The 25,916-nt window shown below is 37.3% G+C and overlaps 1 protein-coding gene and 2 pseudogenes across 1 annotated transcript; all 3 read left to right on the top strand.

Annotated features, from left to right (window-relative positions):
- The first annotated feature begins 31 nt into the window (after nt 1–31).
- LOC100734884 (olfactory receptor 51G2-like) lies at nt 32–1,645 on the top strand. The gene is made up of 2 exons (XM_013147579.2): nt 32–50; nt 684–1,645. The coding sequence occupies exons 1-2, from the start codon at nt 32–34 to the stop codon at nt 1,643–1,645; spliced, it is 981 nt and encodes a 326-aa protein (XP_013003033.2).
- A 6,809-nt stretch (nt 1,646–8,454) lies between these two features.
- On the top strand, nt 8,455–9,397 carry LOC106026622 (olfactory receptor 51G1-like; annotated as a pseudogene).
- Nucleotides 9,398–24,234: 14,837 nt separating this feature from the next.
- Nucleotides 24,235–25,164, top strand: LOC100735166 (olfactory receptor 51G2-like; annotated as a pseudogene).
- The last annotated feature ends 752 nt before the right edge of the window (nt 25,165–25,916 follow it).

The raw sequence follows: 25,916 nt of genomic DNA, 5'->3' as shown, positions 1-25,916 counted from the left end.
AAATACAAACCTGGTCTGTGGGATCGAAGCCATGGAGCACATGCAGAATGGTGACGCCACTACTTCCCTATGGATCTCACAGTAGAGACACATGTTGATTAGCTCAATCAAGGAACATTTTTAGATATTACCAGTGAGGAAGAGCTTCAAATGTGTCTTTCTTTGAAAATCCACAATCGATGAAACACATGATTCAGAAATAAATGTGTATTCTGATGAAAACAACACTACTCTTAGGGAAAATGCACCAAAGCCAAAGGATTGTATGGTTTATGCAGAACAGATTTGCCGGGTAACAATGTATTTACTAAATGTAGAAGATCAGCAAAACATGGCTTTCTGAGATACAAAAATAGGGTAAATACTACTTTTTCTCCTGTGCCTCCATTTGTGTACTTGTCTACAAGTAGAAAATTTTTGCTGTAATTCGTGTAGGGAAAGAAAAATGGAAATTTTTAAGCGGCTACATAATGGAAATAAAATTTATTCATTCTTTTGGAATTATGTAAAACTCTGGATAATTTGATCAAACAATCAAGTATTATTTTCTATGTTAGGCACCAAAAGTACAATAGAAAGTATTATTATTGAGGTCATCAATGAAAAAACCTAGGGGACGTACTCAAAATTTTAAAAATAAACGATCAAACATTAAGGTGTGTTTCTGGGACATTTCATTCCAGGACAAGTATGCGCTTCTGGCATCATTTTTCCTGCTAACAGCACCAGCTCTATCTTCTCCAGCTTCCTGGTCACAGGCATCCCAGGGCTGGAAGCTGGCCACGTCGGGGTCTCTATACCCTTCTGCACCATGTTCCTCATCACCTTGGTGGGCAATTTGACCATCATCACAGTTGTGTGGAGGGAGCACAGTCTCCATGTGCCCATGTACCTATTCCTGGCCATGCTGGCTGCCTCTGACCTGGGCCTGTCCCTCGTCACCTTCCCCACCATGCTGCGCATCTTCTGGCTGGATGCTCGAGAGCTGACCTTCCCTGCTTGCTTCACCCAGATGTTCTTCATTCACACCTTCCAGGTTGGTGAATCTGCTGTTATTCTCGCTATGGCCTTTGATCGCTATGTCGCCATTTCTCAGCCACTGCGCTATTCCTCCATCCTCACTCACAGGGTGATTGGGAAGATAGGTTTGATTATTGTTATTCGAACTTTGACAGTGCAGGTGCCTCTGCCTATCCTCTTGAAGAGGCTGTGCTTCTGTGGCTCCAACGTACTTTCTCATTCCTACTGCCTGCATCCTGACATCATAAAGCTCTCCTGCTCCAATACCAGGGTCAATAGCATCTATGGACTCTTCGTGGTGCTCTCCACCATGGGTCTTGACTTCCTCCTCATTCTCCTTTCTTACGTGTTGATTCTGAAAACTGTGCTGAGCATTGCCTCCCATGGTGGGCGCCTCAAAGCTCTCAACACCTGCATCTCCCACCTATGTGCTGTGGTCCTCTTCTTCACACCCATGATCTGCCTGTCTATGCTGCACCGCTTTGGCCCCAGGCTTCCCTCCCACGTCTATGTGACCATGGCCAACATGCACTTCCTCATTCCCCCAGTAATGAATCCCATTGTGTATGTGGTGAAAACTAAGCAGATTCGAGACAAAGTCCTGAAACAGTTCTTTAAAAAGTAAACTGCGAAATAAAAAGGTACATTTATATCAATCCTTGAAGAACTAATAAATGAGTAATTCATCACTATTACAACTCTCTGACATAACTTTTTACATGTTATCATTTATATAAGATGACAAACAGATAAAATACGCCAATATTTTTTCTTCAATTTATAGAGGTCGTGACTTTTTATCTTCAACTATAAATTTTGCTTAACATTATCATGCAGATTTCTGTAGAGTTTTTACATTTCGTATTGGCAATTATTTTCTTTCAAACTTTGGGAATTTTCCTCACTTGTCTTATTCTTGTAAGCCTATATAACACATTTTTTATTATTAGACCTTGTCGCATTTTTATTGATCTTTATATTAGCCATCCCTTTAAATGCATCAGTGTATAGGTTGAGTATTTTTTAATACACAAGCAGGTTTTTTTGTCTTCAATTTCTTTACTATACTTAATTTCACTTTTACTGTCTTATGGAGGTGGGTTCGTACATGTAGTTAAAGATGAGATAAAAGTAAAACAAAACCCCTGATTGTTTTAAATGTATTTTTTAAGTGTTGACAAAGCCAAACACCTGTTTGCAGTCCTAGTTTTCCCTTATACCATAATGATATCAACAGTGGTATCAAGGACTGTGTTAAAAAAGGTCCGTGCCTGGATAGGTTGATCGTACTTGAACATTTCTTCCCTGTGTGCATGTGTTAAGATATAACACGGCATCCATCAGTGTGTATAATTGTTATGCATCAGTGATGCATGTATGAATTAGTATATATAAATTTAAATATTTTATGAAGCAAAAGAAGAGACTCATTTATTTTGCTACTTTAAAGAAGACATAAAAATAGTTTTGTTTTTTGATGACTCAAATGACTCGTTTTAATTTCTAGACAAATAATTGTTTTATACAATATAGCACTTATGTTATATACAAATGTATATTTGTTTGAATGCATTATAATGTTATACTGTTTAAAATATGTCACTTATTCTGAAAAAAATCTGTTTTAACCAATCTATGTAACATCAAAAGATATAAATAGTCCCTATTTGCCATAATTTTATTTTGCTATGTAACAAAAGCAAATCACTCTTTTCACTATATTAACTTGTATTTTCTTCAAGCTTTTGTTTTCTAACTAACAATATTTTTATTGGCAAGCAAATCAGAGTATCTTTTTAACAAAAATTATTTTGCCACTGTTAATTGATACTCCATGTATCACTTGTCTTTCTATAAGTTCTAGGGTAAATAGTCAAAAATTTGAAATAAAAAGAAAGATTAAAATCATTTCCCTGGCTCACACTGTGACACAGGACAGTGAAAACAGAGAATTCAGACTGAAAATTTGACAAGGATTTCAGGTTCTCCTTACTCATCAACTTTGTCACCTTTCTGTTCATCACCATCACTGCTGTCTGTAGTCATGGACACTGAGTCTGCCATGCTTTCCTTTCCCCATCAAGGATTATTTGATTCATTTTCAATGCTGACTCTCAGATAGAAACCTCATGAAAAGGAATTGTGAAAAATTGTTTGGAATGAAAATATTTTTAAAATCACAAACCCATAAAGACCTAAAAATAGCACCTGATCCGTGTTTTTTGTGCATTTCCGATGAGACGTATGGGAAGCTGCTCGCAGCAGTCAGTACAGAGGGAATAGTTTTACAGGGACTGTTGAGAAAATATTGATGAATATAAAATAAACATATGTCAAGATGATTTGAAATAAAAAACAGCTGTTTCTTTCCATGATTTTTTTTTAAATAAAATGACTAGTATTTGTTTGCGATGTGCAGTGAACATGTTTCTTTTGGGGAACAGCTTCATGTTTCATCTTTTTCCTTTCACGTTTGCATCTCCTCTCCTTCTGTCTCTCCCCACTCCTAGATCTGCTTTGCAAATTCACATAATCTCTTCTCTATCATCTATTTCACTGTTTTAATTTACTCAGTTATTTTACTTTTTAACTATTTTACTATTTTATTTTACTTTTGTAATTGTTTATACCTTGGGTTTCTCATATAGGATAAAGTATGTTATCTATCACTTTCTGGGTCTGATGCGTTACATTTAGCATTATGAACACAAGGTACATTCATTTTTCTATAGTGATTCAAATTTGTCCCTTTCGTGGCTGAGAACATTTCCATCTTGTATGTATTTTACTTTTTCGTTATCCATTTTTCAGGTGATTGGCATATAGGACAGTTCCTTGGTCTAACTCTTATGGGTTGTGCTGCTACAAACAACATGTGTGCATGCACAATTACAATATGATATCCTTAACTATTTTTACTTTCCCTAGGTTTTAATGAAAAGTAATCTGAAACAGTGCAGAGTAAGACATAATTAGCATGCTTACATGTTGCCAACAGTATACAAATGTCCATAACAAAACAAGGTTATGAATATAGCTAGAATTGATAACCTTTAGAGGTGAGAAAGAGACAATGCAGTTTCTTACCTGAACACGAAAGAATATGAGCTTCTTTTATATAAAATTTTCAAATGTCTAAATCATTTTTTAGGTGTGATCTGATTACTTACAGGATTGTAAGGAAAGCATTACTTTATTATATAAACCTTTTAAATTTGATTTGTTGCATATTGTCATAAGCAATCTCAGATGAACTGATCAAGGTAGTGTATGCTTGTAATTCTAGCACTAAGGAGGCTAAAGCAGGAGGATCACTATGAATCCAACTCCGTAGGATCCATGGACTGAGTTCAAGGCCTGGCTGAAGTATATAGTGAGACCCTCTCTCAAATAACTTAACAATAAAAGAAAGTAGAAATCTCAGAATAGTCTATCTATCTATCTATCTATCTATCTATCTATCTATCTATCCATCTAACCATGGATATGTATTTTTAACGTATTTCTATTTTCTTTTGATTCCGGAAGCATCCCACTTCTTATGTATATAATGAACTTTCTTTTAAAACTAGTGTGGATATTTGTAAACACTAAGAACTACACTAATTTTCCCTAAATGTCATTGCAAACCTTGAGTTCCTAAAGTTGTCCTTAGATTGTTGATAGCACTTCTTATTTGACTGAAATGAGAATCATTTCAAATTTCAACTAAGATGTTTCCATACCAATATTTCTAAGTATGTTATTAAAAGGAATTCAGAATCTTCATTACTCTATGCAAATATCTACCCTGATGTGAAAATAAAAGTATTGAGTAATGTTTACCAAAATCTGTAAGAATCTTACTTAGGGAAAAAAGTGTCATTACAAATGTTTAATTTCATCTTATAAAAGCAAATTGTACTGAGCTTGTGACAATGACCTTGGAAACAATTTATTGAGTATAACGCTAAAAGCATAAACTGCAAGATATAAATTAAAAATCATGTCAAATATAACTGTGTAACAAATGAAATAAACAAAAAATGTTAAAAACACACACCAAAAAGGAAGACTAATTTACAAATCATACCTCTGGTACATAATTAATGTTCAAAATATGTAAGGAGCTCCTACAATTTAATTCCAAAAATAGCTCCATAGAAATGAAAATTCTTTCTCTGGGACTTTATTCCATATAAACAAAATAAGAATACTTTTTATTTTCCTTACTATTGTAAATAAATAATTATAGATAAAGTTTATAATGCTTGATATATTGTGTCAATTTGAGAATGTCATAAGTGAATTTAGCAGGGATTCAGGTCCTCTAATTTTGTCACATCCTCAGCCTGTATAAGCAGAGGTTATAGAGATGGTGTGAGTGCTATACCCATCCGAGGGTTGTAGCCTGCATACAGTAAAAGGGAAATTAGGAAAGACTGATTGCTGGTTCTTTGGAGGAGCTCCAGTCTTCCCCTTCAGTGTGGACCTGGTCTTCTGGCTTCTGGTGCAGACTGTTTGGCTTCAACCCAGGACTCTTCAGCCTTCTGGTGGAGACTCCTTTACCTTCCACCACAGACACTTCAATGTTCCATCCCAGTCCCATCCATCTTCTGATATGGACTTGCACAGGACACTGCAGTTAGCTGTAAACCTTGGGCTGGACCCTTCAACATCCAGCATTCAGCTTCCAGACACCCTCTGCATACTTCCTCATCCAACTCTGTGACTGATCATCTTAAATCAGTCTTATAATTTTGTATATATTTGTATGTCTTGTGTTGTATCTGTTTCTCTAGTAAACTCTGAATGATACAATGTTATTTTGATATTTATATTCATATGATTCCTGGTGTTGGTATAACTGGTTCTTATCCATTGAAATAAATTCACAGAAGAAAATTTTTCTTATCTCATGTTGCATTAATATAAGTTATAATGAAGTTATGGTATTATATTTTAATTTTTATTATGACAATTTTAGGTTCAAATGCAAATGTAATAAATAGTGCAAGGAGACATTACACATAATTTATCAATTTTTCTCCATGGTAATATTTTGCAAAACTGTAGTGCAGTATCAAAATTGCAATATTGTCATAGAGACTAATACTTATATTTCACATTTTACTTGTGCTTACTTATATATGTAAGTTTACTTCTATATGTTTTTTCTTGAATTTTGAGCAACATTTTCAATGTCTTTAACTTTGGTAGTGAAATTTTTAAAAAGACATCCCTCATGACATATAATTTCATGTCCAAAAACGTCTTCAAACCAACATGTTTTTGTAAAGTATGTGGCATCTTAGTAGAATAAAGGATTAAGGCAGAAAATCAGATTTACTTCACCACTTCAGAATACTGAAGCACTTTCTATATACAGTGAATAAGATTTTATACATTAATCATGCATGAATTAAAATACTACTACATTTCAGTGAGGATCATTCAGTGAAATTCACTTTTCTGACTTCTTCAGTGGTGTTACATAAAATGTAAGGGATCCTATAATGTATAGAGTAAACTCTTAACTGAGCATGAGTATAATTGAGCTCCTGCAAATCCTGATAACCATCTGTGTTCATTGGTTTTGTTTACACTTCATCTAAGGCAAAATCAATCAGTACTTGAGTCAACTTTGTAGGATTCCTAGGGAGTAAAAAACTCTCAGATCCAAAGATTTCTGTTCCCAAGGGGAGAGTCACCCTAATCAGAAGATGCTTCAGATCAGGTCACAGGCACTCCTGGTCCTCAACACAAAAAAGAAACAGTTCTGCAGGACTCTAGCAACAATGTTGCTTCAGAGACCAGGTGAGATGAAAAACGATTTTCTTAAATTGAATCTGAATTTAAAATCACGACCAAAGAGGCTTTGAATTAATTACTGAATGCAGAATAAAGAGGAATCACAGGGTTTTAAGGGATGATTTTTTTTCTTCTGTTATATTGTTCTTAATATTTTTGACTCAAAATAGGTAAGAACCACATAGAAAGGAATAAGTTTTATTATATTTGAACTGTTGAACGCAAATACTATTCATACTTACAGCTCGCATTTTGAAGTTCACCACAATGCTGAGCATAAGCATTTACTGAAAACAAGGGGTTTAGATTTTGAAAATACAAACAGGACATCGAGAAGAAATCAAGTAGCAGATGAGTTCAGATTTGAGCACATCCACATACAACATACAAGCACACTAAGACCAGGCAGAGTATGTCTCACAAATGGGAAAGGAGTTTTCTAAATCTTTTCTATCTAATCCAGCAAAATTCAAATAAAGGGGGAAATGTCCATGCAGCTTTTGAAATTATTCTTAGTTTTGTTTTCTCTTTTTCCAGATAACATGTAACACTTAAATTAATCACTCTACTCACTTCTGTAATTGTCACCTATGTTGGAGTTGGGGATTTAGCTCAGTAGTATAAGTGCCTGCCTGGCAAGCGGCACTCTTGAGTTTGATTCCCAGGACCAATAAAACAAAACAAAACAAAACAAAAAAAGTCACCCATGTTAATGTAGATCAGATACTCTAATCAATAATTGTAAATGAATTAGTGAGGGAACAAGCATAATCTTTATGATTTATATCAAAATAAAGAAAATCTTGAATGTTTTTATCATATTTTCTAGGATTCTTCCCCTGATCAGAATCAGATGCAAGGAATATTTTAACTAAATATTAGCACATCTAAGCTATAATAGTCTATGTACTCTCAGAAGGACAAAGAAGAGTTTTGTTTCATTTTGTTTTCTCAGATGGGGTCTCACTATCCAGTTCATGTTGGCCTTGAACAGACTAAAAAACCTAGATGGCCTCGAACTCAGGGCGATTCTCCAGTCTCAGTCTCCCAAGTAATCCCAAGCACCACCATGCTCAGGTTGGAATGAAGATTTTGAAGTGTGTATTCACAGAAAGATTCACAAAATACAGTAATGTCATTGATGAACAAAATAAAGTGAAACATTTAGATTAACAGTGTACGAAATATTTACAAGTTTATTTGTACGTAGAGTTACAGTATAGAAAAATGAAGAATAGGTATGTGATGTGTATTTAGCTTCCTAAACACTAGAAGTGTCGAGAGGTGACCTAGAGAATATGTGTGCCATGATTCAAATATATTCAGTGCATGATTTTTCCAGGATAAAGTAATTATATATGATACAATGGAGTTTCTCTGCATGTTTTACATAGTGTACTTTATACGAAGATATCTAGTATATGTCTACTATTTTAAGCAAACTAGTTTTTATTAATAGTTTTTATTCTTGCTATAAGCTTAAAATCTAGTTAGGAGTTAGAAATCTGGGCCAAAACATCTATCAAGGATTTGATAATAAGTCCTTGAATAAAATAAAAAAGGGGGAATGTTCCTTAGTAAGCAAGAAGGCGATGCTGTGCTAATGTGGCTTCTGGCTTTATTTACAAATCCCTTCCCAGAGTTATGGCAATCCCTGAAAACAGCAACGCGAGCAGGTTTTTCTTCATATTGATGGACCTCCCTGGCTTGGAGAAGGCTCACTGTTGGACAGCTATTCCTATCTGTGCCATCTACATCCTCTCTGTGCTGGGCAACATCACCATAATGCACATTGTCAAGACTGTGCCCAGCCTCCACACACTATGTACCTCTTCCTCTCCATGCTGTCCATGGCTGACCTGGGACTCTCAGCCTCTACACTGCCTTCGATGGTAGCTGTCTATCTCCTGGGCCAGAGGAAGATAGGAGCTGCAACGTGCTTCATGCAACTCTTCTTCATCCACACCTTCTCAGTCATCGAGTCAGCTGTTCTGTTGGCCATGGCTTTGACCACTGCGTGGCTGTACAGGAGCCTTTGCGCTATGCCACCATTCTCACCACCAAGCACATGAGGGCCATTGGTCTCACTGTTGTGACCCGTAGTGCTGTCCTTCATCTACCCCTGCCTGTGCTCCTCGGCAGACTGCAGTTCCCACCTGTAAGTGCTCTGTGTCACTCATACTGTGTCCATCCTGATGTTCTAAGGCTGTCCCGTTCAAGCACTCTGGTCAACAGTAGCTTAGGACTCTTTGCCATGCTGTCCACCCTGGGAATGGACGCTGTCCTAATTCTGCTGGCTATGTGCTGATCTTAAAGACAGTGCTGAACATTGCTTCCGATGCAGACAGGCTCAAATCTTTCAACACTTGTATTTCCCATATCTGTGCTATACTTCTGTTTTATACCCCTCTGGTTAGCCTGTCCATGATCCATCGCTTTGGTACAAAGAAATTACCAGCTCAAATATACATGTTTCTTTCCTACATGCAGTTTCTTATGCTTCCAATGCTCAACCCAATAGTCTACAGTATTCAAAACCAAAGAGATTCGAGTCCGCATTGTAAGGATGCTCCACCCCAAAAAGTGATGAGTCACAGGTATAAAATATTTTTGGTGATTTCTCAATCCTAGAGAAAGGCCTGATAGCTGATGAAAGTATCAAGTCTTGGAAAGTATCAGGAGGTGATCCATAAGTCAATTAGTTATTTGAAATCTGCCTAAAATGTATCATGGTGTTTCTCCAATGATCATAACTGTGACTATATTGTGGAAAGCTATATGTCTTACTTCAAAAAGTCAATCTCATTCTTGAAAGACTTAGTTGTACTAAAGGAAAGAACCTTTCCAGATAATACCAGATAGCTAAATGCAGACAAATTATAAGACCAACATTTGATATTTCAGATCTTTTCTAGTGAAATCCCTTAAATCTAACAAAATTAAAATCAAGATTTTCATTTCATACTGCTTTCATAAAATTTGATATTTTTCATAAAAATATGCTTTTTATGTAATTTATATAGCTGTTAATCTGATTTTGCTGGAGTGTTAATTGAACAAACTATTTCAAGACTTTTAAGCATATTTCAATATTAAAGATATTAATAACCTCAATATAGTATCTCAAAAATTATGGCGCTAGACATTTCCTTAAATTTCATAGCATGAACGTGTAAAAGTCAGTGTTTTTTTTTATCTCTCTAAATAAACTGAAATCATTGCTATTTACTTCCCCACTAGATCTGTGGACATTTCTGTGAAATCATAAACCAAAAAGTCATGCTACATCTCTTCAAAAATGGGCTCCATGCACTCTTATGGAGTAAATTTTCCTGCGATAATTAGGGAAGAAAAATTAGCAGATACATTAGAAGGCCATTTTTAATTAAAACTGAGTAGGACCACATAGAAAAGTCCTGGCTGGAGATATTAGTTTCTTCATGTCTCAGGGTATTTTTTTCTGGAAAGAATTTTCAGTTCACTTCTCTGCTATAGTTGCTCTAATAAAAATATAACTGCCTATTGGTCAAGTAAGTCACTTAAGTGCTAATCATTTGTGTCACATTCTTATTGAAAAATATTATGAAGGAAAGACATACATTGCCAAAATTTGATTGTCCATCTATGTAATCATTCATTGAATATATTTTTATCGAACTATATTGTGTCATTTTCCACTCAAAATAAAAAGAAAAAATATCCAGTGTGAAAAGTTGAAAATATTACAGAAATATCATATAAATATGTAGTATTCTAGTATTTCATAAGTTCTTTGCTGGTGGACAGAAAATTATACCATAAGAACAAAGGAGGACGCATTCACTTAATGGTTGTGATTTAATAGACATCGTTGAAATGATAACTTTAAACTGGAGACTAAAAAGAGGAAATAATTTTGCACATGAATACAGATATCCTTGAACTGACTTTATCTTTCAACATATTCTGCTTAGATTTTGCATTCAGCGGCAAAAAATAGTTACAGTGTTTCATGATATTTTCCTGTTTCTGGGACCTAACTGTTGCATCATGCTTTAAATCAGTCAGCAATTTCCCGTATCTTCCTCCTCTGATGCCCCTCAGCCTCCCACATATATAAATGTTCTAGGTCTATGTGCTATAGTTCTAGTGTCCGTGCATTGATGATACCCTTGATTACCCTTGTGCCACACTTTTTGGGTCATTTTATCCTCCATGATCAACTATCTCAAGCATGTTTATGTTACTAATATTTTATTTAAACAGCTTTATAATACTACACCTATTTATCAGGTACAATTTCATAAATTTTACATATGAACATAGCTATGATTTTATCACTAAGGACAAGATAATGAGTTTATCCATCAGCACCATATGTTTCTTTGAGCTCTCTTATCTTCTCTTGATAATTTTTTCTTGATACCTTTCTACTTTCTCTTGATACCTTTTCTGCTTATCCTTAGAGAATATTCTGTTAATGTAGTTTAATTTATGTCTCCCTAGAAATTTAAATAAACATGCTGAATTGGGGGCTGGGGATTTAGCTCAGTGGCATAAGCACCTGCCTTGCAAGCAGGCAGTCGTGAGTTCGATCCCTGGTACTGATTAAAAGTTAAAAATAAATAAATAAATAAATAAATAAATAAATAAATAAATATGCTGAATTGCTTTTTTGTTTTTAGTATTATTTCTTTTACTCAGCTGGACTGAATGGTCCATATGTGTGACTGTTTTATTTTTGAACACCGTAGCTCACCTTATGAATATACCATGAATTGCATGCAAATGTAACTAAATAAAAATGTATTTATCATCACAGTTTGCCTCATGCAATACTTTATGTTCTTTAACATAGGCAAAAATTTAAAACTGACATCATTTTATTTCAGTTTGAAAAAATTTATATAACAACTTTAAAACTTGTATTAATTTTCTCTCTACTTTTCTTCATTAAAGAAAAAGCTTACCAGTTAGACATTGCAAATTGGATGTTAATTTTGTTTGAATTTTCCTTAAGGTTTTAACAATATTAGTATTTACTTATGAGTTCTTTCCTTGGCAGTAGGAATTTCGAATCCTTTTTTTTTTTTTTTTTACAGTTTATTTTCTTTTGACAGTTTATTTTCTTGTCAATTTATCATTTAGTTTCACAATTCTTTTTTTTTTTCCGTCCTTTTTTTTTTTTTTTTTTTTTTTGATGCAAGTTCTTTTAATGAAGTTCAGCCTGGTCTTGAACTCATTGCATAGCCCAAGTTGGTCTCGAACTCCCAGCTCTCTTCCTGACTCAGCCTTCTGAGTACTGGAATGTACAACTGTGTGCCAACATGCCAGCAGTTTCACAATCATTAATCTATACTGCTTTTACCAATTCATATACAAAGTACAGGTCACTTCATCCACACATTTATAGTGTTCATACCAACTTCATACAAGGAATATGTATAACCATTACATATTGAATTCCCCTTTCAGATTTGGTTAAAAAAAAGAAAGAAAAAGTAAATGAAGTGTTTGGACCCCACTTTCAAAGCTACTTGAGCAATTTCGGATGTCTAGATGGCATTTGGTAATGCAGTGTAATTTTAGGTCTTATATTAAAAAGCATTGTGGAGTATCCTTCTGTCCAATTGGGGAATGCAAATTAATTTTTAATCATTCAAGGAAATTTTTCTCCCTACTTTGTTCAAACTCCATCATCTTACTACAATATGCACTGAAATAGCTGATTGCTTCCTCCAGTGAGGACCTCTGTTGAAGTTTCTGGAATGTGCACTGTGAATATGCAGGTTAGTATTTAGTAAACAACTCAAATGGCCACCTAAAAGAATTTGTAAAGCTCCTCTCTCTGACAACTTCTTCCGACACAGAGGTGCATCATCTCATCCTATTTGAAGTCAAATCTCTATCCTCTCCTTCCACTAAGAGGAATACTTCTTCCAGTTGGTGTGCATCAGAGTTTCTGTCTGAGCTTGTAAAATTTGCCAGAAAGAATCCCAGATAAATACTGAGTTGACTTTCTGTTTCCTTTAATATGAGGAATTACACCTCATACTGTTTCTCAGTGTGCGACACAGTCACATTTTCTCAGGGTTAGAGTCCCCCATCTGATAGAACATGTTAGGTATCTATTACTGCTTTACAATATAAATGTTGAGGTAGAAATATTTTGAGGCTTCTCTCCTTTCTTAGATTCATAGTTATGGAGTTGTCAAAGTATTTCTGTGACTGAAACTGAGCTTTCTCTTTTGTTTTATATTTATACTTTGAAACAGAAAATGTTTGCTAAACATTTTTGAAAGTATTGTAAGTTGTTGCCCTTTAAATTCTGTGGTTAATTTTGAGATTTCTCTTAATGAGAGAGCTATGTTCTCAAAGTTGGAAACATGCAGATCTTATTGAATTTTTATTATTTATGATGCAACAAACGTTTCTCTGTCGTACCTCTGTGAAATTCATAATAGTAATAAATTTAAGTGTTTGTTTAAAGAAATTATAAAATTTACCCATATAGTGATATTATATATTCAAAGCATTATGAAATGATAATCACTAGTTAACCATTATTAATAGCTAGTTACTTGAACATTAACCATTATGTTAGGTCCTTCTATTAATGCTATGATCACTAGTACATAAAACTTTAAAATTCTACCTATTAAGCTGAGTACGGTTATGCACATCTGTAATCCGGGCACTCCTGAAGCCAGGGCAGGGAATCACCACAAGCTCATGGTGATGAACTGAGCCACATAATGAGTTTGAGATCAGTCTGAACTACACAGCAAAATCCTGTCCCAAACATTCTCCACTACCAAAAAAAAAAAAAAAAAAACCTGTTTTATTTATTAATGAGCTACTACATTATGTTTCTAAGAGGAGCACATTCTATAATATTTATACTAGATTAAGCATAATTTATTTTCTTAAATATTTATCATTGTGACATGGCAACGGCTTTCAAAATTCTTCCTTTTTCTTTATCTCTAAGTACATTACTGCTATGTATACTCATCTCAAAGGACAAGGACACACCAGAATATCTTGCTTTCATAGAGTTTTAAATGTGTCCCTGTACATCACCATTCTGCCATTCCATCCTCACTACTGCTCTTCCCAGCCTCTGGAACTCACTTTTCTACTCTCACCTTCTGTGAAGTCAATTGGTTTTATTATGGTTCCATCTGAGTGAGATCCATGTAGCACTTGTGTTTCTGTGCTAGTTTACTTTACTTGACAGAATGACCTGTAATTTCATCACTATTGTCTCAAGTGAAAGGATATTTTACGGCTGACTAGCATTTCACTGTGTGTATTTTCTCACAACAATTAGTTTATTTAACTGTTCAAATTTCAGATGAGGAAAAGCTATTTCATAGGCTAAATAACATTAGTGAACATTAAAGAAATATTATGTGACACAGTGACTGTTAGAGAAACAGCAAAAATTGGTTCAAGATCTCATGCACCTCATATAGTTATAAACTGTAGGAAATACTTTCATTTTGGGTCTTTTTGAAGCTGAAGCTAGAACTCTCAAACTTGCCAATTACTTTTTAAACAACGCTGTCAGGGAAATAGGAACATAAAAAGATTTTCTCAGAGTCAAGAGATTCCCAATGACAACAGCATCTCTTTGGCTACTGCAGGATGTGTTCAGCAGTGACACGGTTAACGTCAGTTCTGCAATGAAGCCAATGGTGCTCCTGGTGTCTTCAGGGAATGGAATTTCAGCACTGGTTCATGTGCTGAAAACTGGCCTTCACTGGTGACTGGAGACTGTCTGTCACTGGAGTCCTAAGCCAGAGCAGGGATGTGCAGTGTTCTTGTCCTGCTGTGGATGAGTCAATAATAATTCGTGGCTTAGAAAAGAAAGTAGTCAGAATTTTTCCTAGGGATCACTTAAGAACAGTGCTAAAGTATTTGACTTATGACCATAAAATAAAGCATTGTTTGTTACTAAATCTCTTCACTCAACACATCTATGTGTTTAAAAGTAAAACTTCTACATTAAAGAGAAAGGTGACTATCTCCAGGTACCACCAGTGACCTGACAGAAGACTTTTTTGAAGAATGCTGCAAAAGTGCTGTCATAAAACAAATCTAATAGGAGACAGATGAGTAACTCACTAGCAAATTCCTCTTGTCTCACATGTATTCTCCTGAATCTCTAGGAGGACTTATTCAATGTCCCTCATGAGAGAACAGTGGAACAGTGTAAGGAACAGAGTGACATGGGGAGCTGCTGAATTGACACAGTGCAAGTTCTGTTCCTTCTTAAAAATGGAAAGTTAAAGAAAGGTTATCTGAGCCATAGACTACAGGTGATCAAGATTAACTGCAACTCTTTGTAAATCTTTGAATAATCATCTGTCTGAAGGTTTCTTACATATTTCATGGTAAGTACACAGGGAAACTTAAAAGATAGATAAATATCAGCATTAGCACTCACTTTCTAAAAATTCTCAAAATGCTAGGAATTCTTTTTTACCAATTTATTTTATCAATGATTATATGTATGTCAATTATCTTATATAGTACTTTGTATAATTAACTAATTTATTTGTAGATGTGGGAAACAAATTTGCATGGAATCATATGTGTAAATATGTACAGAATGTGAGAGGAAAACTCCTATGTGAATATGAAATTCATATTCTTTTTATTCTTTACTTACTGTCACGGAAAATATTAACTCTTACTTTTGCTGTGGTGAATTCTGTTGTGATTGAGAAGAAAATGAACATTAGATTTGTCATGGCTTCTTCCTTCTCTGCTTTATGATGGTCAGATCTACAGCTGATACAAATCTACGAGCTTGCAAAAGAAGCAGTTTCCCAAAACGGGAACCCAACTCACAGTTCTTAATACATTTGGACAAATAACTCAAGCTTAAGTGTAAGTTTTCTCCAATCGCTGTCTTCTTACTCTGTTTCTGGGTTGAAGATATAATTAGATGTCCTGAATTTTCAAAAATGTTTTTCTGTTTCTAATCATTATATCACTTCAGTTGACTCATATATTTAAAAGTTAAAACAATGGTAAAAAAAAAAAAACAGCAACCCCCACATACACACTCATGCAATCATTTGAAATAAATTATTCAAAGATCATTCTTCAATGGCTAAGTGAAGTAAACTCAGGAATCTGACTCAGTTTACACTATGGGTGTTTGGCTTAACATTCATCATAGACATGTAGTGAATCAAGAGAACTTTAAATTTATTAATGACAGATGTGTAAGTTTCTTTGATAAGAAAACAGTGCAGGGTGACTGCATCTTGGAGAATTCAGGGGCAGAGAGCATTTCTATCCTTCACTCAAAAGCCAGTTTCTCCTGGGCAGTGTTCTCAGACATTTCTTTGTCTCATTTCATAGTGGCAAGAAATACACAAAGCTTTCTGAAGAAGGGGTCTAACAACTTGATCTGCTTGCAACAGGAAAGTTTAGCAGCCATACAGGTTACATCATTAACAATTAGATACTTTCACAAAAGTCATCAGAAAAACCATAATAAGCTTATGTATCATTATGTTACATGACTTATGAGGTGTAATGCTATGATAAAATCTTTTAGAGAATGCCAGGCAAAGACTCTGTTTATGTCTGAGCATATTTGTTGCAGTCATCCCAGCACTTTGTGTTGAGTCGGCATTCCTTTCAGCTGATAACTTGCACATTTTCCAAATGTTCTTGTTTCCACAGGACTTCAATAGTACTGCAGGGAGATGTTTGCAGAGCAAAATTACACTTAATGATGCATAGTATGGCTATCAGACTTTGGTGTGCGTTAAACTGTCCCTGAGCAATTGTTGAAATACTAAACATTAGGCTTCCACTTAAGAAATCCTGATTTATCAGGGATTGAAAGAGATCTAATGAATTTTCTTTGGTGGAAGTTACCATGTTCAACTACGTTACTAGTCCAGGGTTCAAATATTTACAGCCAGTATTTAGCACTGTAGGGTGTTGACCTCCACCCTGTCAAGTGAGACACAGTTCTTAAGTGACTGTATTTATTTTGTTGCTGGTGTTTTCTTAACCCAAGCATCCCTTCCCCAGAGAATTATTCCCTAACTTTCAATCTAGTGTAATGTTCATTTCTCTTTCTACACTGCTTTATTTTCTTCCTGTATGTCAAATAACATAGACTGTTATATTTTCCTTAGTATAATCTTTCAATTATGCATGTAAAACTGTTAACAGAACAAGTTCATTATTGAACAAATTTGTAAGCATCTAAATTGGAGGTGGTAAGTTAGATTTAAGCAGGAAACCCAGAAGGGACTACAAGGTTACTTTGTTTGAAGTAAAAGTACATTTTGTTGTCATCTAGAGTCTGTTCATTATCAGACCATGTTTGTCTTCAGCTGCAGTGTCATTAGCCAGAAGGCAAAACATGAAATCAGCAAGCATTACTCTGAGTCCTGAATCTTCCTTGTTCAATCTAATTGATGAAGCTATTGACTTAAATTATAACATATAAAGTTTCTTAGTATGGAAAAATAGATCTTTCAGCAGCTTAAAATGTTTTAAAAATGATCCATATTAAAAAGGCTTGATAAAACATTTTAAATGTAATAAAAATGTAATGAGTTGCACTTGTATCTTTTTACCCGAAGAAGAAAAAGCACATAATTTATTATAAGATCTTATTTTTCAAAGGGAGATGAATACCTAATTATGTATCCTAATACAAATAGGAGGAAAAAGCTAAAAGAAAATCGGTTTTGTTTAAGAAAGACACTGAGTTAAAAAGCACAGACAAAAAATAAACACCAAATTCTGAATATATGAAAAAGATCTCTCAAATTTAAATTGTTATGCTGACTGTTGCTCATTCATACTTTCATTTATGAAAAAAAAATCCAAAAATCTCTAGATTTTGTTTATGGCCACAAGAAAAGGGGGAAAGATTCTAGACTGACTTAACTTTTAATGTATTTTCAAAATATAGAAAAACAATGAATTAAATTCAGTTGAGACAATAAGAAGTAAAACAGTGCTGGAAGTTCAAAGCACAAAATGTATAGAAAACAAAGGCTCTATGCTCAGATGAGAATTAGTTTGCAAATGATTCACATGCCATTGGAATATAAGGGGTATTTATACATTTTGTGTCCTTGTTGCTTATAACATTGGGTAATTACATATAAGCTTTAAGGTATCTGTCCAATAACTTTTGAGTTGTGAAACAATTTAATAATGTATCACACACATAGCTAATAAGAGAGTGAATTATATTTGTTTGTTTGGTACTGGAGATCAAACTCACTACCTTGAATTTGCCAGGCAGGTGCTTATGCCACTAGCTAAATCCCTGGTGACTTTTGGATAAAACATAAATTAGTTTTGTCATAGCATGGCATTTTAAATTGTATATCTGAATACCAGAACCTGACCTAGATCCCAGTCTCCCAAAGGAATGTATGGTGAAGGCTTTGATAAATGAGGCAAGTGGTATGATTTTAAGGCTCAGGAGGATCAAAACCTTTTAACCAAGTTCAAGACTCTGAGGGCTAAGACAAACACTTCTCTGGACTTCTGATCCAGCCTGTAGATCAACAAGTTTAGAACTCCTGGAGGGGAAATGGGGATTAAATAAAAGACATAGGGGAGACAAAAGAGAGACGAAAGCAAGACGAAATAATCCAATCAAGCTTCCGGTTTATTCAGAAAATAATCACACCTTTTATAGGCTAAGGGCGGGAGCTGGGACAGAAAGAGGTTAAACAGCTGAATACAACAGGGTCACCATCACATCTGGATACGTGACGTAAGCAGGAGAGGATTATGGTTAATGTAGGCAGTGCCCATAGGAGAGAGAGAGACATCGAGGCAGCAATGCCTGTCACTTGGCTCCCTACATCTCCTCCCTTTTTATATTATTTAATTAAGAGTATGGCAGGCCCTGTGAGGACAGCGTCTGTCTTAGGTCAAGGACCTCATTGCATGAACCCAACCAGGCCTTACCCGTCATGGGCTTGCAGAACAGCAGTTGGTCCTGTGCCTGTCTTAGGTGGCCATTGGAATTAATATGCATGTCTTAGTTGCCCGTCTCTGACTGCCTGTCCATTGCCCCAGGGCAGTTAGGCCGCATCATCATATGGGCCACTGTGGGAATTTCTTCCCGGTAGGTTTGTTGATCTGCCATCTCCAGCTGATGATAGTGTATCTGAATGGGCTTTGCCATAAATGCGTCTATCCGGTTATTAATGAACAGCATAATCCTCTGAAAAATACAAGAACTCACAGAAATGAGAAACAGTAGGTCAGCTAGGGGACCCAAAAGGGGCATTAGGTAAGGGAACCCCCCCCAAATCGAGGAGAAGGGGTTGACAGTCATTTGTTGGTGTCTCTGTATGAAGTCATTTTCCTGTGTCTTGGAGCATGCCTTGCATAACACTGGATGCAGTCTATTTGATTGGTGTATGTTCCTCCAGACCGAGAAGAGCCTCTTCCACAGTCATGGGGTTTTGTGCATGGCTGTCAGCAGTTGTAGTCTGTTTGGCAGGGGTCAAAATCCACCATGGGTGTGGTGTGGCTCAAGAAGGCTGACTAAGCAGCATAAGGCTCCAGGGAGATGTGTCACCTGTAAGAGAACACAGGGGATTGTGCCTCAGGAAATAACATTATTCCTGGGCATTACATGGGGTCTTTGAAGAACTGTCTATTTGCTTTACGAGGCATCCAGGTAGCCATCTAGCTTCTCTATCTTGTTGAGAGTAAACACACACTGAACCTCGTCCCCAGATAAGGACTGGATCAGGGCCATTCCACACATTGGTTAGTGGGTCTCTCCATAAAACAGACGCAAACCGTGTTTGAGTCTGAGTATGTCAAAACCGAGATGCTGCGGAGCAGCCTGAAGCATCCAGGGTCAGAAAATTTAAAATAAAAAGAGCATGTGAAAGGACATTTCTAGGGGACCCCTGGGTGGGGTACCATGTCTCCCTTTTTATTTTATCTATAGTGAATTTAAGAGAATGATGCGCACGTTTAACAATGCCTTGTCCCTGAGGATTATAAGGTATACCTGTAGTGTGGAGGATATTAAGGCTCTTGCAAAATTGAGCAAAGGAGGTACTGGTATAGCCAGGGCCATTATCGGTCTTAAGCTGTTGAGAACATCCCAGAACTGAGAAGGCTGACAGCATATGGGCTATAATGTGTTTAGCAGCTTTTCCAGTCTGGAGAGTGGCAAAAAGAAGCCACTATATGTGTCAATAATGACATGTACATATTTTAGATTGCCAAACTCATTGAAATGGGTAACATCCATTTGCCATAAGGCATTAGGAATTAAGCCTCTAGGGTTGACTCCTAGGTGTTGAACAGGTAAGTGGATAGCACAAGATGGGCAATTTTTTACAATTTGTCTGGCTTGCTCACGGGTAATTTTGTAGAGAAGGCGGAGGGTGTGAGCATTGAGGTGGTGTAGCTGATGGGCTTGTTGGGCCTCAGACAACTTGGAGTCCTGAGCTATAAAAACCTGTGCTCGTATAGCAACATCAGCCAAATGATTTCCTTGGGCAAGAGGCCCTGGGAGGTTGGAATGAGCTCGCAGATGACCAATAAAGAACTTATGATGGCAAAGCCGTATGAAGCATTGTAATTGTTTGAACAGATTTGCAGCTGGGGAAGCATAACTTATGGTAGCAACAGTCTCTAATAATGGAACAGACTGGGCAAGGTAAGCACTGTCAGTATACAAATTAAATGGTTGGTTAGAGTAAGCAGCAAAGGCTGCAAGAATAGCTTCTAACTCTGCTAATTGTGTAGAGGAAGTGTCTGCCTGGAGGGTAGAAACATTGCCTTGAGATACATAAGCAGCCCTTCCGGAGGATGAGCCATCAGTGAATAACACCAGGGCATCTGGAAGGGGTTGTGAAGCTGTGACTTTAGGGAATATAAATGAGTGACGATTAGCAAAGTCAAGTAGCTTATTTGGAGGGTAATGATTATCAATAGTCCCTGAATAGGAAGCTAAGGCAATAGGCCACACTTCAGTACTCTGAAGTAGCCAATCTATTTGGTCTTTTGTAAAAGGTTGAATGATAATATCTGGTTTTTTGCCAAAGTAACTTTTTTTTTTTTTTGCTTTCTACCCTGAATTATTAGGTTTGAGACAGCTTGGAAATAAGGCAAAAGTGTTCTTTTTGGGGGAGACTGATAAATGGACCCACATGAGGGGAGCTTGTTGCCAGAACACTGTTGTAGGGCAAAGCTTTGTATTAAAAATGAGAAACTGTAAAGGCTCATTGTAGTCCGTAAAGGAAACAGTTTGTTGAGCAATAGCCTCTTTTACTTTATTGAGCGCTCTCCTGGCATCAGGTGTAAGCTCTTGGGGGGAAGTTGGATCTATGTCTCCCCGAAGCAGTGCATAAAGGGGTTGTAAATCATGTTTAGTTATTTTTAAAAATGGTATGAGCCAATTAATGTCTCCCAATAGTTTTTGGAAGTCATGAAGTGTAAAGGAATAGAGAAAAAGCAATCTTTAAGATCTATGACAATTTTAAAAAATTCCAAAGGCATGGCACTGGGTGAAGGGAGGCCAGGCTGTAGGGGCCCCATTAAGACCATTGTCTTATTTATCACCCTAAGGTCTTGTAGCAGCCTCCACCTCCCTGACCTTTCCTGGATAACAAACATAGGTGTGTTTCAAGGGGAATTACTAGGAACAATGTGGCCTGCAATTGAATTGAAAGATTTTGGCATTCTTTTTTTAGCTGTATCTGTTTTAAAAGATCTGCTTTTCTTTGCTCTAATTCCACTAATGTGCTAGAAGGTTGAGAGCAGATGCTGAGTGCATCATCATAGTCAGGGGATGGCCTAATAGCGGCTGGTGCTGCAATAGGGTTAGGGTGATATCTAGAGGCTTGTTGTGTTGGTTGTTTCTAGTTGACCTCCTGAGAATCAGAAAGGCTGGGATCTAAAGGCTTATATGAATCCCCAATTGGCCATGGAGGCACAGGGAGTGGCGGGCTGCCATCCTGGGACAAGCTGATCATGTCAACAGGTGGAAGTGGTGGCAGATCACCATGTACGAGGACCTCTAACAGGCCATCATTCTCTGCATCTGAGAAATCAGAGGCTTCAGATATTTCTGAGGACGGTTTTGAGGTAGATTAAATGGAGTCGTGCAAGGCAGCCTCACCTAGTGTAACTGTCTCCTCAACCTGAGGGTCTGCATGCCTCTGGGCAAGCAGCTCAGAGATTAAATTCCAATATGTAAAGGTGGTCACAGGAACCTTTTGTGGACCGAAAACTCTATAATAATCTTTTAAAGCATCTCTTACTCTATTCCACCTCTTGGTATCTATAGAACCCTCTAGGGCAAACCTTATGAATAAATTGAAAATACTGCAATAATTCTTTTGTTCCAACCCTTATCTCTCTTGTCTTTCATGCCTTTATAAGGCCTCTGATGAACACTTCATGTTCGCTCAATATTTGACCTATGTCCGGGAAGGGAAATGGGGTTGCCATTCACTCACTGTGACTCGGGCAGGACGTTGGGTAGTCATCTGCTCAGGTCTCGGTACTTAATTTAATGTCCTGTTGCTTTAAGCTTTAATCCTTGATTTAGTTTACTCATTCCTCGGCCGAGGTCTCTGGTTTAATTTGCTTTCACTTTTAGTTTAAGCCGGCTGTCTCTCGAACGGCTCCCTCGTTAACTTCTCCGTGCCAGGAGCCCCACGTTGGGCGCCACTTGATCCAGCCTGTAGATCAACAAGTTTAGAACTCCTGGAGGGGAAATGGGGATTAAATAAAAGACATAGGGGAGACAAAAGAGAGACGAAAGCAAGACGAAATAATCCAATCAAGCTTCCGGTTTATTCAGAAAATAATCACACCTTTTATAGGCTAAGGGCGGGAGCTGGGACAGAAAGAGGTTAAACAGATAAATACAACAGGGTCACCATCACATCTGGATACGTGACGTAAGCAGGAGAAGATTATGGTTAATATAGGCAGTGCCCATAGGAGAGAGAGAGACATCGAGGCAGCAATGCCTGTCACTTGATTCCCTACATCTCCTCCCTTGGGTATCACTTCAAAGACTTCTCCAAGTAGTAAATTATGCCAATTTAGGAGAAGCATCTTATCTCCAGAATGATGTTCATGGTAGGAGTGAGACTGTAGGAGGCAGATGCCTTCAGCTTCAGTCTTTATCTACTTAATTGGTGTTTCAGCCAGGTGTCCTCAGCTTTGGCTTTATCTTCCTTTTGAGGTATCTCTGGCCTCACAGACCACTACAGGCCTCAACCAGGACCAGTGATTCATAGAGATTCACTTACTATGAATCAGCTTCCATTGCCAGGCAAGGAGCCAAGACCTAGGACAGACTCACAGATAAACATAGAAATCCAATTAGTTAATTTTAAATCCTGCTCAGAGCTGCTTTGTAGTGGTCTCGAACATGTGAACACCTTGTATATATGTGCTCACATAGTGATCTCACATGGCAAGGGAATTCGGTCTGTTTTGCATTATATTATTGTGAAAAATGCACCTTTGGAAAATTTTTATATTCACTAAATTGAAGAATCAGTATTTTTTATGTTTGTGAGTACCGGCAATCAAACTCAGGACCTCAGACTTTCCAGTCTGGCAGAGTGCTCCTGAGCCACATTCCTGGACCTCAAGAAGCAGCATAGACAGGCAGTGTGAAAATATTGCTAAGAGGGGAAAATACCTGTGTTGTGGACCCAGATCAGATACAATGGCTGTATTGGAAACAACAGTGGGGGAAAGACCAACGTATATAAATCCTTGTATGACTATGATAGAGTGCATCCTTAGTCCCAATAACCAACATGTACTAAATATAAACAGTATCTAGACATATAAACAGAATGTAGATTGCACTACATTTTTTAATGTAATAAAAAGTTGAAACAGTATGGCTTTAATCACTTTCTAGATTTCAAACACTGATTTTAGGTTAAATTTCATCTTGTGGCTCTTAAGCCAAGTTTATTGCATATAAAATTATTTCTAATCATCACACAAATACATTTTTATATAAACATTATTTTTGAGCCTAGAGAATACAGGGTTAAATTCAAGTCTATAAAACCTTTGTATGGTACATTTATGTATTCTCAGAATTATGGGAAGTTGAGGCAAAAGGATCACAAAATCTAGCCCAAATTCAGTACTATGAATTTTAGCAAATAGGATAATCCTGTCAAAAATTTCAAACAAACAGAACAGGATAGAGCAGAAGATTATGTGAAGGCTGTGGATTAAATCTTCACTATTACAAACAAAGAAAACCTAATCCAAACAAATAACAACAAAATACATAGAAAACCATTTTAGAAGCCGCTAGGAAGCCTTTGTAATTTGCAAAGTGATAGTTTACAATTGCTGTAACTCAGCAGCTCATCTGAGGTGGGGTCTGTGTTTCTGCAAGTAACAGTGACTCCCAGGGCCATCATGCCTTGCTCCAACCACACTGGCACCTCCTTCTTCCTCAAGGGCCTCCCAGGCCTGGAGGATGTAAGCGTCTCCATACCTCTGTGTGCCATGTATGTTGCATCTCTGCTAGGGAAGAGCCTGATCCTGTGGGTAGTGAGCTCAGAGCCCTCACTGCACCAGCCCATGTATTACTTCCTGTTCATGCTGGCAGTGCCTGGCCTGGGCCTGTCTGCCTCCACATTTCTGAGCATGCTCTCCATCTACATGCTGGGTGTCAGGGAAGTGGCGGTGGATGTGTGCCTGGCCCAGCTCTTCTTCATCCATACATTCTCCATCATGGAGTCCTCTGTGCTGCTGACCATGGCCTTTGACAGTTTGTGGACATCAGCAACCCCCTGCGCTATGCCACCATCATCATGAGCACCCACATTGCCAGTCTGGGTTTTGCCATCGTGTACAGCATTTGTCTGCACATCCCGGCCCCTGACATGCTGAAGAAACTGCCTTACTGCCAGGACTGCCTGCTGTCCCACTCCTACTGCCTGAACCTGGATGTCATGAAGCTGGCCTGTGCTGACACTGGGGTCAACAGCACCTATGGCCTGTTTGTGGTCATCTCCACTCTGGGTTTGGACTCCATGCTCATTGTCCTCTCTTGTGTGCTGATCCTCCAGACAGTGCTGTCCATCACCTCCAAGCCTGAGCACCTCAGAGCCCTCAACACCTGTGTCTCTCACATCTGTACTGTGCTGCTCTTCTACATCCCACCCATTGGTCTCACTGTCCACCACTGATCCTGGAAGTGGGCCTCCCCATCCAGCCAGCTGGGTGCTGCTCTCTTACCTCCACTATTTCTCACCCCCACTGGTCCACCCCATTGTTTACACTATCAAGACAGGCCAGATCAGGGTGAAGATTCGGCCATTTTTTCTGATGCTCTGGAGCTAGCAGCAAAAATAAAAATCAAAATTAAACTTCAACTGATGAAGCGAAGATAGTTGATACTCACAAAGGTGGTTTAATCAGTAATTTCATACTGAATAGATTATGTAGAGAACTAGTCATTAAAGACATTCTTCAGGGGCTGGGGATTTAGCTCAGCGGCATAAGCACCTGCCTTGAAAACAGGCAGTCATGAGTTCGGTCCCTGGTACCGATAAAAAAGGAAAAAAAGCCAAAAAAAAAAAAAAAAAGACATTCTTCAGTGTAAAACACACTACATTCTAATGGGAAGATACTAAACATCTAGCAAGGAAATAATGTCATATATTCAACTCAGCCTATTTTTTTGCAATAAAAAGAGAATTGAATTGCTGCCTGTGTTTCATAAATGAATTTCACCATTTCTGTTTTTTATATTGGAGGCAACTATTTGGATTAAAGAATTTAGAGCTGTGTCAAAGTGTTTAAAAAATGCCCAACAGTTTAAACAAGTTTAAGATGCTGTTTTCTTGGAAAGGAAAGAGGAATTTGGCTTTCAACAACTGTTCAGTTAGGGTAAGATTGCTCATAAAACTTACTTTCCAGTTCAGTATAATTTTCATGACATCAGAGATTACAGTAATTGAAAGGGTTTTGGCCCAGACGGAACACTGTAGCCAGGAAAGCCTCAACAGGAACCTCCCCCACTCCTAGAGATTTACCTGTGACTCTATATCCCCCGCCCTTAGGAATCTGCTCCTGTTGCCAAACATGTGCCA

This window comes from Cavia porcellus, unplaced genomic scaffold, assembly GCF_034190915.1.
Source record: "Cavia porcellus strain 051 isolate PalLab524CR breed Dunkin Hartley unplaced genomic scaffold, mCavPor4.1 scaffold_9, whole genome shotgun sequence".
Lineage (NCBI taxonomy): Eukaryota > Metazoa > Chordata > Mammalia > Rodentia > Caviidae > Cavia > Cavia porcellus.
This window is presented reverse-complemented; position numbering and strand designations above follow the sequence as displayed.